Source organism: Chrysemys picta, chromosome 7, assembly GCF_011386835.1.
Source record: "Chrysemys picta bellii isolate R12L10 chromosome 7, ASM1138683v2, whole genome shotgun sequence".
NCBI lineage: Eukaryota > Metazoa > Chordata > Testudines > Emydidae > Chrysemys > Chrysemys picta.
Window position 1 is genome coordinate 75,362,142 of NC_088797.1, and position 14,078 is coordinate 75,376,219.

The window sequence follows — 14,078 nt, forward strand, 5'->3', positions numbered from 1 at the left end:
ATGCTATTCACGTAACTCAAATTGCGTAGCTTAGATCAAATTTCCCCTATAGTGTAGGCAAGGCCTTAGACAAACTATACTGCCCAGAAGTAATGCTACAGACTGCATTCCTCTGACTGAAGCAAGCCACTTTTTGTTTGCCTTTTCACTCTTCTTCTGGATCAAGCTGAAGAAAGTCCTGTCTTGTCACTATGTACACTGGGTTAGGGCAGGTTAATGCAGATTCCACAATTATGCAGAATTGTATTTTAGGTGTATTGAAAAATATCACGTGGATCCTTAACATGACTGCCATATAATTTAATTTCTTTTCAGTCAATCATCTGAAAAGCTGTTTCCAAAGAAAGCAATTTTCATATGTTAAATTGATTTTTTTAAATCACCTTACTATGGTTGAGAAAATACCCTCCCCTCCCGCCCCCCCCAAAAGGAATTGATAAAAAAGCTGCCTGAAATTGGCTCAACAAGCACAGAAGATTGTAAGCCCATTAAAGTTAATGAGAGACTTTCCACAGACTTCCATGGGCTTTCGATCAGATCCGCCATGCTCATTTCACCATTCGCTGTGTGCTTGGTCACTGTCTATCTAGCCTAGTCTATCTAGCTCTTATAATATCTTTTAATCTATTTGCTTTTATCACCTTATCTGGCAATTTGTACAGTCCCCAGTGCTACTATTCTTTGGAGAAAAACAATTCTGTCGGTATTCTCAATTTTTAGATTGTTTTCTATGGTTTTTAATACTCCTCACTAGTGTGAGCATTAATCTTTTTCACTTTTCCAAATTCTTTCATAATAATTTTCTCTGTTGCTTCAGTTAACCCACATTCCTTTTCTCTAATAGAGAGACCTTCACTTTTCCTAAATGCTGGAATCGTCCTAGTAGCTCTTGCTGTATTCTTTCCAGGGCAGTATAAAAATAATTGTTGGAATAACTACTACTCTCAGATGTTAATTTTCATGTCCTTCTTTAAAGCATGGAAGACATTCATTTAACTTGATAGCAAAGACTACTGCCCTTTTTTTAAAAAAAAAAGTTACATTTATTTCTTTAGCTTCACAAAAGCTTAATTTGTATCAGAAGTAAATTCTCTACTTGTGCTACGATTTTGACATAAACTGCATATTGTTACTTAGTCAGGATGAGGTGTGTGTCGCAAATTCATTTTTTAGGAACACAAGGAACACATTTTTAGTTGTAAAATCTTCATGGGTGAAATCCTGTCCTTAATGGGAATTAGCCATTGCCTTCAATGGGTCCAGGATTTCACCCCATGTTACTAGGCCTGTTCTGCTCTCCAAAGGCTGTTGGCCTACAGAAAAGTATTTCATTATTCAAGCCATCACGTTTGGTAACCTCAGCCAGATCAGAGTAATATAGATAATAGAGTCTGTACTACCTGATGCTATTACAAAGAAAGTCTATAGAACTGGCACAGTTTTTAGTGGCAGAGTATGAGTGTTTTCTTTACAACGTCAGTGAGAGGTGAAAATAACTGTATCTCTTTGTTAAAAGAATTTGCTTTGATGTTTCAAGATAGAGTTATTAATATCACTAAATATCCTTCTGTCTTTCTAGGGAAGTATAAAAAAGACTGCAATTCCTCATCCCTACTTATCAAGACTACTATGTAAAGTTTAACCTTCTAGTACACATGGCCATCACATGCCTAGCTGTTTTTGTCTCCTAGCAAGAATGACCATCATGTGGTGTCTTCCTGTGACCCAATCATGCCAATTAGTTGTTGTGACCTATACACTTGTTTGGCATGACGTGGACTTTTCTTGGCTGTCTTGCTGGGATCAAACATTCATGGCTTGTCTATCAGTGATGGGTATTTGGACAGTTGAGAAATCAGTCTTTTATCTTGCATTTTAGATATAGTCTTTTAATGATTAAAATATGTGAATTGCTAGATTCATAGAATACTAACTGGAGAATAAATTACAAGCTCTCTGGCACAGTTAAAACAATTATAATAATCCTATACATGGTTATATGTTATTAAAATTTCCTGTTATCGTCCACTGAAGGAACCAAACAACAACGTCTTTATTATAGTATAGTATCTTATGGCTTGATTATCCAGTGTAACTATTTAACTTGCTGCAGCACATACTGTAGTGTCGTGTCAAGAAACTTTTCAATGATCTCCCATATTATTTACCAATTAATACTTCACCTTTCTCAGTTCTAATAAGGAACTTACGGGAGTTTTGCCATTGCCTCCAATGGTCCAGGATTTCATCTTATGTTAATCTCCCATAAGTTCCTTATTTCTCTTGGACAATATTCACATGTCCTATTCCCTTCTTATTACAACATACCAAAAAATAAGGTCATGAAGGTTTCATCAGCTTAATGCTCAACTTTTGCTGGTAGTCTACTCTCTTCCCATTATTATTTTGTGTGTCTTATTGCTTTAGTTCTACCTGCAGCTACTTGAATTTTGAAAGAGCATGTGCTCTAGAGGTTAGAGCAGGAGAAGCAGTAGTCAGAATTTCCAGGATCTATTTCCAGCTCGACTACAGATTCACTATGTGACTTGGGCAAGTTTCTTAACCTTTATGTATTTCAGTTTCCGCATTTGTAAAAATGCATATAATATTGCACCTCACTGAAGTGATGTCTTTTTAAAATCTTGCCCCAAACATTTATGGCAATAATCTTGATAAGCAATGCATCCTCGGATTGACATCAATGGGATAAGAAGGCATTCAGCATTTCTCAGGATCAACCTCTAAGTCAAAACTAGACTAACATCTGTAAAGCCCTGTGAGATTCTGATATATGAAAATATAGATAAAGCATTATGAAGTCACTGCTAAATCCTTAAACAGCAATTTAAAACTCTCACTGGTGTTCCAGAATAAGTGGATGAAGCAAGCTGACGTTTCTGAGCCAACTTGCATAAAAAAAGGTAGTGTAGAATGGTGGGAATTGTTAAAACTTCTAAAAACCTCAAGTACATTGTCACAATAGGACTGAGGGACATTTACCCATTGAATAAAAATGTTTACTAAATGAATGTTTTAACACAATTAACAGCATCATGCAAAACATATTCTCATGCTACCTTTTCTCACTCTTCTCTTGACCTTTACTAGGACTGCAGATTACACATATTAATCATTTACCTGGATAATACATACAAAGAGTTTATTTATACTTACCCTTTTTCCTTTGAAGTTGAGGACACCAGGCTGCCCCTGCTCCCCATAATACCATCAAAAAGTGCTGATCTCTGATCTGTTCCACGGTTAGAATAATTTTTCTTTGCTTGTCTCCTTTATAACTGTATACAGACTCTGAAAAGGGTTTAAATGATATCACTGTGATTTTACAGAAAAACTTATTTAAAATGTACATGAAAATACCTGTGAACCCACAGCACCAATTAGGGAGGAGTGGGCAGCAGATGTTTTCCCCCACGCCCACATTTTTTGCACTTGCTCAAGTTCCATAAGTCACAGAGCCATGGAGGGTGGGGGGAACGGCCTGACCACTTTTAAGCAGTGGTCCCATACTATATCAGTACAGCTGCTGCCAGAGCATTGCTTCAGCTTTTTGGTCACAATGGCACTGAAATTGGACTCAACTCTGTACAGATGGAGTTGCAACCAGGCCAAATTTCAGTGAGTGGCGTTGTGACATGGTGCTCAGGGTCACACCACCACTCAAATTTGGCCCAGCCACCTCTCCATCCAGCTGCTGGATGGAGGGGTGGCCGGGCCAAATGGTGTAGAGATCTGGAATGTGGGGAGTCTGTTCCTGTGCAGCACAGTGTATAGGAGTTTGTCAAGAAGTCAACTCCGGGCGACACTGGCTCAAGCACTTTGTGAGTCAGAGAAATAGGAGGCCTCCATTGAGAACAACAGGTGAGATGCACTTTTGAAAATAGAGCCACTATTTAGGTGCTTTAATGGCAGGTGCTGAGTACTAAGACGTTTTAAAATCTTGCCCCAAACATTTATGGCAATGACTTGGTAGGCACTGAGCACCCTTGGATTGACATCAATGGGATAAGAGGGCATTCAGCATGTCTCAGGATCAAGCTCTAAGTCAAAGCTAGGAAAAAAATGCTGTAATAGTTAAGCTGCTTTCTCAAAGAGAAACATTTTTCTACTACTTTTCACTCAAAACAGGAATTATTGCTGTGTGTACAAACAGACTGAAAGGGATAACTGGTAAATCTTGAATGTATTAATTATAAGAGCCCTATTCACCTGTTCATTTTTGATGTCACTTAGAGTCCTAGAGTTTTAGGGCAGAAGGGATCACCAGATCATCTAGCCTGGCCTGCTGTATACCACAAGTCATCAACACCAACCAGTACCCACACATTAAATCCAATGACCAAAATATTACAGTCCACAGAAGACTAACTATTACGTGCCACAGGGAGAGAATAGGAAGGACCAAGGAGCACCAGTGCCTGAGGCCACTGTAATGGCAGTGCACTGATTAAGAGAACCACACCTCTTACCCCAATACAACTCTGTCCTTGGGAGCCAAAAAAATCTTACCGCGTTATAGGTGAAACCGCATTATATCGAACTTGCTTTGATCTGCTGGAGCACCCCGCCCCCCCCGGAGCGCTGCTTTACCGCGTTATATCCAAATTCGTGTTATGTCGGGTCGTGTTATATCCGGGTAGAGGTGTATATCCAGATAATCCTGGCAAGTCACACCCCCACACACACACAGTGCAGAGGAAGGCCAGAAACCCTCAATGTCACTGTCAATCTGACCTGGGGGAAAAATTTCTTCCCAACCCCTTATAGGGCGATCAGTTAGATGCTGAGCATCTGAGCAGAAACCGGGCACTAAAGTACATAAGGGTGAGAATGTCTGGTTACACATCAGAAAACTGGTCCCACCTATTCCAGTGGCCCATTGCCATCCCTAATACTTCAGATGAAAGAGAACAAAATAAAACAAAATATACTGGAGGAAGGGGGCAGGAGAATCCCTGCAGGTGGCTGGCTAAAGCCCGGAAGCACGGGCTTTTAGGAACATAAGACATAAACTGGAAGTGAGCTCCAGGGCTGTCACTGCACCCAACCATCAGAAAACAAACTAGACATAAAAATCACACTCAGAAATTTGTCCAGCTCTCTCAAAACTAAGTTGCTTTCCCCCACAACTCCTATGGGAGGCTCTTCCAGAACCTCTCTCCTGATAGTTCTCCTTCTAATTTCCAGAATGAATTTGTTCATAGCCAGTTTATAACTATTTGTTCTTGTGCCAACAATGTCCTTTTTCTTAAATAGATCTTCACCCTCCCTCCCTGCTGTTTACTCCCCCTTCTTTTTGATAGGCTGAACAAGCCAAACTCATCTAGTATCCTCTCATAAGATAGGCCTTCCATTCCCCTAATCATCTTAATAGCTCTTCTCAGCACTATTCAAGTTTGAATTCATCTTTCTTGAACATGGACAACCAGAATTGTACAGAGTATTCAAAATGAGGTCTTACCAGTGCCTTATGCAATTTTTCTCTCTCTCTCCCTACTAGAAACACCTTGCCTGATACATCCTAGATCTGCATTTACTGTTTTTGAAGCCGCACCACATTGGTGGCTCAGTCATTCTGTAATCAACCCATACACACCATTCTCCCACCTCCTCCATCGCTTCCAGATGATTAGCCCACACTTGTAGCAGAAATTCTTATTATTAGACCCTAACTGCATGACACCGCACTTTGTACTATTGAATTTCATCCCATTACAATCACTCCAGTCTTCAAGGTCATCCAGATCTTCCTGTATAATATTCTGATCTGCCTCTGTATTGATGATCCCTCCCAACTTTGTATCATCAGTAAATTTCATTAGTACACTCCTTTTTTTAATATCAAGATCACTGATAAAATATTGAGTAAGACTGGGCCCTAGACTGATCCTTGGGGAACTCTACCAGTAATCTCCCTCCAATCCAATAGTTCGCCTTTTACCACAGCCCATTGCCTTCTCCTCTTTAGCCAGTTCCTTATCCATCCTACAATTCTTGTACAGTACTAATTCCCACCTTCTCTGATTTAACTAATAATTTCTCATACGGTACTGTGTCAAGACTTTAAGGAAGTCCAAGTACATTATTAGATCTACTGCATTTCCCTTTTCTAAAAAATCAGTTATTTTCTCAAAGAACGAACGAACAGTTCTGGCATAATCTACCTATGATATAATGTAGCATGGGTTTATCTCCTTTACCATTTACCACATTTAATTTAATTATCCTTTCCCCTCACAATTTGTTCTAAAGCCTTGCATACAGCTCTATTACTCTGAACCAGGTAGTAATTGCTGGGATCACTTCCCCCCAACCCCCTTATTAAATATAGGTATGACGTTAGCTATTCCTTAGTCATATGGTACTGTCTCCCAACAGAGAGAATTATTAAAAATCCTTGCTATGAGACTAGCAATCTCATGTGCCAGTTCTTTCAGTATTCTGGGATGGTTTAGGGCTTTAAACCCCCCTACATTCAGTGTTTCTCACAAATACTTAACATAGTTCTCCAATAGCAAATTATGTTCAAAATAGAACTGTTGAGATGTATGTACAGTATATGCAAGCATACATCATGAAGAATTCCACCTTTAGAAAGTTCAATCTGTAGGAGAATAAAGACAATATTGACAATTACAGATAACAATGTGGGGAAGTAGGAGAAACAGGTGAAAGGGAGACTACTACTGCTTTCACTGAAAGAAAGAACCAGCTCATGCCAGTGATCCCAGACTAGGACCACTTAGAGAAAACAAAGGCTATCTTCTCTGCTCTAGGCAAAAAGCTATCAGCTTCCCTCTCCGTCTGTCAAGTCATGCTCACACTTGACCCCATTATGTCTTGCTCAGGTCACCCAGAACTGTGAGCCACTGTGTTACTGCTCTGTCTCAGCAAGAGTGAGTTTTGCTGTTGCTAAGTTATGTGTTAGCTCCCTGCCACACCAGCTAGTCAGCCTTGCCAGCAAACTCCTCGGGACTCTGCCAGTCCAAATACTACCTTGCAGGTAACAATTAGTGAACACCAGTTTCCAGGTTCCCCGGAGACAGCTTGCTGCAATGTCCACTAGACTTTCACAGAAGTTTTTAAGATCTCTGCCTCCAAAGAGACAGAGCACAGAAAAGCCTGTTAGGTTACCAGAAGACTTACACTTCAATACACCAGCACTGAGATGGTTTTGTAATGAAACAGGAATAAGTTTATTAACAAAGAACTCAGGTATGAGTGATTTCAAGTAAAAATGAAAAAGATTTTAAAAGGTTACAAACAAAACATGCTTTCTAGTGACTAAAACCTAACTTCAGCAAGTTACAATCCTTGTCCAAGCAGGTTGATCACTTATAGTCAATTTCCAGAGACTTCAACCCCCTTAGCTGAAAGATCCACCTTTCTCAGATTTCAAGAGCTCTGGCCTCTTGTGTTTCTCTGGTGATGATGACAAAATGGCTCTCTGTTTTTGCTTATAATTTTCATAATTCCACGGTCTCTGTTTCAGGAGCCAGGACAGCTTCCTGAGGGTACACCCTCCATCCCCCATCATGATCAAGTGGTCATCTCACCCACTTGCTAGTTTGATGGCTTTGTTTACCTTCTACGCAAATGTACTTCCATTGTTTCTGGTCGCATCTTGCTCAATTTATATTGGAGACAGAATCAAGCAGACAAAACAACATTATTTTGTCTATGAAAGGCTGGGCTTATACACTGCCTGCCAAACTCCTTTATAAGAATGTTTCCAGGATACATCTATAATTCTTTATATACCACCTGTACATATGTCATGCAGTAATATTAATGACCAGCATGTTACCAATTTACATATGATACCTTACATGACACCTTTAAGATATAGATTATGACAACAATGAGTTCGGGCAATGAGTGGGTCAGGCCTGATGTGAGTTATGGTATGATGTGCGTTCTATCAGTTGACATTGATGGGTTCCTGGGGTCACACCCCCTTCCCAGTCAACTAGCAGTTTTCAGGTCCCCTCTGCCCCTCCACCAACAATCAGCTGTTGGGGATTTCATGCTGAATTGAATTCAGAGGGGAGAACCACTTTCATTGATACAACAATCATCTTTTGTGCTGGAACACAATTCTGACTGAAAGCAAAGTCTGGTCACTCTGGGGTGACCAGAGCAGAATATGGAGGTATAGGGTGGGAAAAAGCAAACATCTAAAATTTAACTGCTGATTTTTAAAAAGTTTGAAAAAAAATTTCTAAAATTTACTGTCATTTAAAAATGCTGGTTTGTGGAGCAGGATTTAACTATCCTTTAGCATATTGGCAAGGTACTTGGGCTTGCAACATAATCATGAACTTGTGTCACTTAAGCTCTAACACTTACCTGTTAGTACAGTGATGCTGACAAGTTTTAGTACTGAATGCACCAATGTATCTGGCTGAAGTCGATCTAGCTGGACATGCTGTATGCGATCCAACTTCTGCGGTTGTCTGTGTGGGAGATCTCTGAAGTAGGCAAATTTTGAAGACACATATGCCAATAAATCTTGGAGAACATCAACATCTACAACATGGGAAACTTAAAAGAAAAGAAAAATAAAATAAAATGACCCTTTCTCTTTTGTTGGCCAAGAAATGTATTATAATCTGATTAGTGAGTGTTTGAATTGAAAAAAATAATTCTGAACCAGGGAATAACCTGGAAATATCATCATAAACAGTTTATCATTTGATTCAGACTTGAAATTAAAGCTTTTTTTTATTTGGCATTAAAAACAAACTAACCATACTATATTATTTGACAGAATTTCAGCACAACATGTGTGTTGCTTTAAATGCACCCAAAATTAGTAAGAAAACAAAAACAGCTCTTACATTGGTACAGAATCATATAAAGTGGTCCTCATTAAAAAGTCAGCATTTACTAAAGAGCTATATCTGAAATATGGCAGTTATTTCTTATTCTAAGTACAGAGAACTCAGATAGTTCTGTAAATGTTTGCTTTGTATGATGAACACTCAATTGTGTCACATAGTCCATCTGGCTAACAGTCCAGGATTGCTCTTTACAGATCACTTTCTAGTGTTCTGCACACTTTAGATGTTTACCTTTGCAGGGAAAATCCAAACAACAATAAAAAGATTATTTTTTAAACAGCCAATTTTCTTTTAAAATAAAATCTAGAAAATACGTGATTTAATCTGTAAACAATTCTCTTCTTTGAATTTGAATCTAGTGAAGTTGAGAATTAGATAAAATATAAAGACTCCCTTATGCACATATTGCAGTCTCACATTCTTTGGGATTGATAGCTGAGCAGCTCCCCAGATTAAATAACTGACTGGTAAATGTTGACTGCAGCATCATTTCTCCATACCAATGGTTCTCATACACAGTGACATCTGCAACAAAGAAAACAGACATCAATTCACAGCACATTAATGGTCGATGTATATACAGGTCGTACTTCAGCACTGGAAATCTTTAAAGTGACGTTAGCTCTGAATCTGAATTTGGAATCTTATTTCACTCCTCTAATGTTTCAGATGCTCCATCTATTTCCTTGGTCTTTTCCAATGCATTATGGCCTACCTGCTGTTCCTGTCTTGCCAGTGGCCTTCTCCACTACTCAGGTAGGTTACTTTCCTTTTATGTGCTATCTAAACAGTGATCTAGGGCTGACCTTGAAAGATGCAGCCAAGCGGTTATTTTGGCTTTAAATATATTCCTAAGACCTGAGCCTGCAAAGTTGTTCTATGCAGGCAGAAACCTATGCATATGCAGAACCCTGTGTACTTCACTGGAACTCTGCATAGCCCATGCAGAGCAGCTGACAGGACTGGAGCACTAGCTTGTTGCTGAAGAGTGTTTTTAGAAGAGGCTCTCTTTTTACAACAGCTTAATTTTAAAACAAATTTTCAGAATTCACAGAATTCTGAACCAATACACAGAACCAATAAAAGCACCACTTTATCAAGTCTTCTCAATGGTAGTCATCCTCTACTGTATGATATTTAATAGTCCAACACCAAGTATCTCATAAAGACACATTGTGCAAGGGAATTCCATTTATCAAGTATGATTTCCAAACAGCAAGGCAGGTAGACTAACAGTTTCTTATTGACTCATATAGCCAGTCTGAGGCAGGCAGTGGTAGGCTGGCTTAAAAATACTTTGGATGGAGTCTGACATAAGGTAAACAAAAAGAGGAAAGTGGCAGGGGGAGCTATCTTTACTTTCAGTTTTTCTAGAACACATAATACCACAGTATCTAAGCAATAGTAAAAAAAGTTAAAACTATACAACAAACGGAATTTAAACATTCAAAACTTTGACTGAAAAAGTCACAACAAGCAAGAGATAATGTAGACTCTCAATATTAGAAACAATTTTGTTGAAATGTCAGGGGGGGGGGGAAATCACAATTATTTCTCATGTTGAATTCTTAGAGGTTCAGGTATCAGTCTTCGGCTCAGTATAAGAGCCTACATAAAAGTAGGGATAACCAGATAAAAATACCCCAGCATTAGTGTTTGTAGGATTTGATAATAGGAATAATTCTATATCACCTTCAAGGAATAAATGGTCAGATAATAAAACCCTACAGCAGTGAGGATTTTGTTCAGATCTTGAAAGATTCTGGATTACTTTCCGGTATAGAAACAATTTAGGATTGATAAAGAACTACAACAGAAGAAATCCAAATAAGGATCTCAAAAGCAGATTAAATGAAAATGCAAAACACTGAACACCTTGTTCATTCTGGAGAGATCCCAATGTTTCTATGATGCCACAGTGATGGCTGCTTTATAAATGCTCTTTGGCTAGATAGATTACATACACAGAATACACTTGACTTGACCTACTGCAATATCTCAAGGTCAATATATTGCTCTTCTACATGGTGCATGCTGGAAATCAAAGAATCAATATGTATTGTATAATAGTGCAAAGTCCCTGCTCCCTAAAATCACAATTTGTTGCTTTTTATGTGGCAGGATAATTTAGATAATTTTCAGTGAATAAACTAATGATTCAAGTCTCTCTATACAAATTATTCTACGTCAGATACAGAAAAAGTTTTAAAAAGGTAAATTTTTAAAGAGCAAACATTAAAAATGGAGTTTTTACCTGTAAGTAATACAATATCTCCAGGAAACACTGTAAGTGACCAAAATGCAGCAGCCCGCCACAACACAACCTTCCTCTCTATTTCTGACTGGTCAATAACTACAATAGTTGCTATGGGAACTTTGGAGGAAGATTTTGGTCTTGACTTTATCTGTATTTCTTTGACATGACAAGGATGTACTACTGTGACCAAAACACTGTACTTCTGGCTCTTGCAGCAGCAGTCTTTAAGTAGCAATGGATTCTTCTGAAGTTTCCAAAACTTTGACAATATCTCTTGATCCACTTTTGTTTCAGGACTGGTTGGAGAACAAACCAATTTAGCTCTCTTTGATGTCTGCTGAGTTTTAAGTGTAGAGTAAGAAATACTTAGGACATCTTCAGATATTCGGGCTCTTTTAGAAGAGCCCTTATTATAATTATCTAGTTGGGAGCACAATATTCCTGTGCTCAATGGTTCAATATGGATCTCATTCAGCAGTTGTTCATCAGCAACACTGACAAGTTCTTGAGAGTCCTCCGCATTTTCCTGAGAACTTGTTTCTCTTCTTGTAGACTCAAGACAGATAATGTTCCCAGCACTCTCCGAACTGAAAAGTTCAAGGGAGTTTGCAGACTCTTGTTGCTGGTCAGTCTCTGCCACATTAATGCATGCTCCAACAACAAAATTAGTCTGGAAAGATTCATTTAAAACTACTTTATTTTCTCTATATTTTTTTTCTGCTTCTATTCCCTTTAGTTTCATGGCTTCTTTCTGTTCTTTAAAGTGCTTTTGTGCAAGAATGGCAATTTGACTTGATGTCATTATACTAAGAAATTCGGTGTCTGTTGATATCGCAAAGTCTGAACAATTACGCAGTGCTTTTTTTGTATTTGACGCCTTTGCCATTTTGGGAAAAAACATTTCCAGGTACTGACTAAGATGTTCATGATGGACACTATGATTGTCTGATGGAACGTCTTCTTTTCCCTTAGACCTTAAATCTATGCTAATCTGTTTAGTACTGGAAACCAAATCAGAAATATCACAGCACTTATCTTCCAGATGGCTGACACCTTTTTCAGAGAGGTTTGGAAAACAGTCATTTGAGGGTTTTGTACACTGTCCATCTGTTTTTGTAAATATACAAGGAAGCTGTTGATATTCAACTTGACTCATATTTTTGCATGTGTCTCCATCTCCAGATATTTGATAACCATAGGAAGTTACATCACCAGTCCTCTTCAATGTACTGCCACAAGTTTCCATCCCTTCAACTACACGTACACATGATGTTAAATAATCTTCATCCACTCCAAACCTCCCCGTTTCAGAGTTCACAGAGAAATGATCTCTTGTGTGAACAGTTGGGTCTCTAGGGTCTGGTGCCTGATGTTCCACATGATCCATGCTTTTGCATTTTCCAGCAAAAAGATGGAAGGCATATTTGTCAGATGAAAGGTGGAGTTCTTTCCATGTTTCAGTAGTGACTACCGAAAAACTCTGTTCCTCTGACACCTCCAGTGGGGTTGGAATGATGGGTGCTCCCAAAAAAATATGGATTTGTGGTCTTCCAGACATGCTTTTTGTATTTTTTTTTTTTGAGAAAATATAATTTTGTGCAATAAATACAAAATTTCAAATTTTAACATAAAATGCCACAAAACTTCATTAACTTATTTTCCTGGCCGTCATGTTAAAGTTTCAAATAATTAATTCATAGAGATAAATATTGTGTTTTATAAATTAACTGGCTAAAGCTATAAATACCACCATTTTATATTTTTGAATAGTCACGGATTCATAATATAGAGAAATTGGAACAAGTTAGTCTGCCCTACAGCTGTATATTGGACTACAATGATAATTAGGCTACATTTTTCATTTTGATACGTGTTACTATGAAACATATGTAAATTTGCAGTGCAAACAAAGAAAAACTGAACAGTCCTGAACCAATTCCCAGGAAGCTAAACCTCCTTTATTTCTGTGAAGATTCAAATATTATCATCATCATCTACTACTTAAAACAATTTAACATGAACTGGTTATTTACACTTTCATTTTATATTGGCAGAAATAAATACCTATATCAGAAATTTCTTACTGCATGATTACCAGTTGATTTCATGTTATGGGGGGAAGGGGGAATTCTCAAATAAATAATAAGTAATTAAAAGGGTTAAATCTGGTTTAAAAAATTAATTTCAAATTGAAAAACTTGCTACTTTAACATAAAAATGACATTGATTATATGACTATTTTATCAAAGCAGGTAATGTTATTGCAGAATTCCTAATACTTTTTCAATACACACTAAAAAAACCCCACACTATATTTGAGTAATTGCTTCAGCAGCAGCTGTTATTCATGTAAGTAATGACACACTGCCTAGGAAGTTACTAATCTCTTCTCCAAATTAACAACACTGTGTCCATCTTAAACAGTTTGTAAAAAAGGACTCTCAGATTTTTATCTTTGCTATGAGTCTTCAAATTGAACTGTATGTTGGAATAATACCCCAATCCTGATACTGTCCAAAGATAGCTGCCTAATATGGAATTTCAGGAAAGTGTAGACATCTGCTTATTTCTGTCTAAATGTTTTGGAAGTCATGGAACTATGAATCCTGTTGAAGCCGCAAGCATAACATCACATGAAGGAAGTTCAGAAATTTGATCCAGCTGCAGATAAAAGAGAGGAAAACATTTAAACACTGCAATAAAAAAAATGATATTTTTTCTTTATCAGTTTCATTTATTTAATATAGTCAGTTTCTTAATTGCCCATTAGGGGTCGCCAAACCCTATGACAAACTTCACATTCACAAAATTCATAAAAGGAAACAGGGAAAGGCCGTATAATAGTTCTGTGACACAGAGACTTGTGCTATTTCAGAAATTGGAAAAAAATATGTGATTATGTAGTTAAAGACTTTATCATAATGCATACACATAGAGGCTGAATTAAGGCTGCAAAGGCA

The 14,078-nt window shown here is 37.9% G+C and overlaps 1 protein-coding gene across 3 annotated transcripts in view; it reads right to left on the minus strand.

Annotated features, from left to right (window-relative positions):
- The window catches only part of SHLD2 (shieldin complex subunit 2), a 67,839-nt gene that overhangs the window by 17,192 nt on the left and 36,569 nt on the right, over positions 1-14,078 (minus strand). For 2 of the 3 annotated variants that reach the window (XR_010589216.1, XM_024106952.3), the window contains exons 2-5: positions 11,116-13,779; positions 9,279-9,386; positions 8,368-8,562; positions 3,175-3,309 (exon numbers count right to left, since the gene is read on the minus strand). Coding sequence is in view for 2 of the 3 variants with exons in the window: in XM_024106952.3 (XP_023962720.2) it covers positions 3,175-3,309; positions 8,368-8,562; positions 9,279-9,386; positions 11,116-12,676 (1,999 nt within the window). In the remaining variant the exon portion in view is untranslated. The remainder of the gene's footprint in view (positions 1-3,174; positions 3,310-8,367; positions 8,563-9,278; positions 9,387-11,115; positions 13,780-14,078) is intronic. The other variant, XM_042854682.2, reaches the window with a different exon arrangement.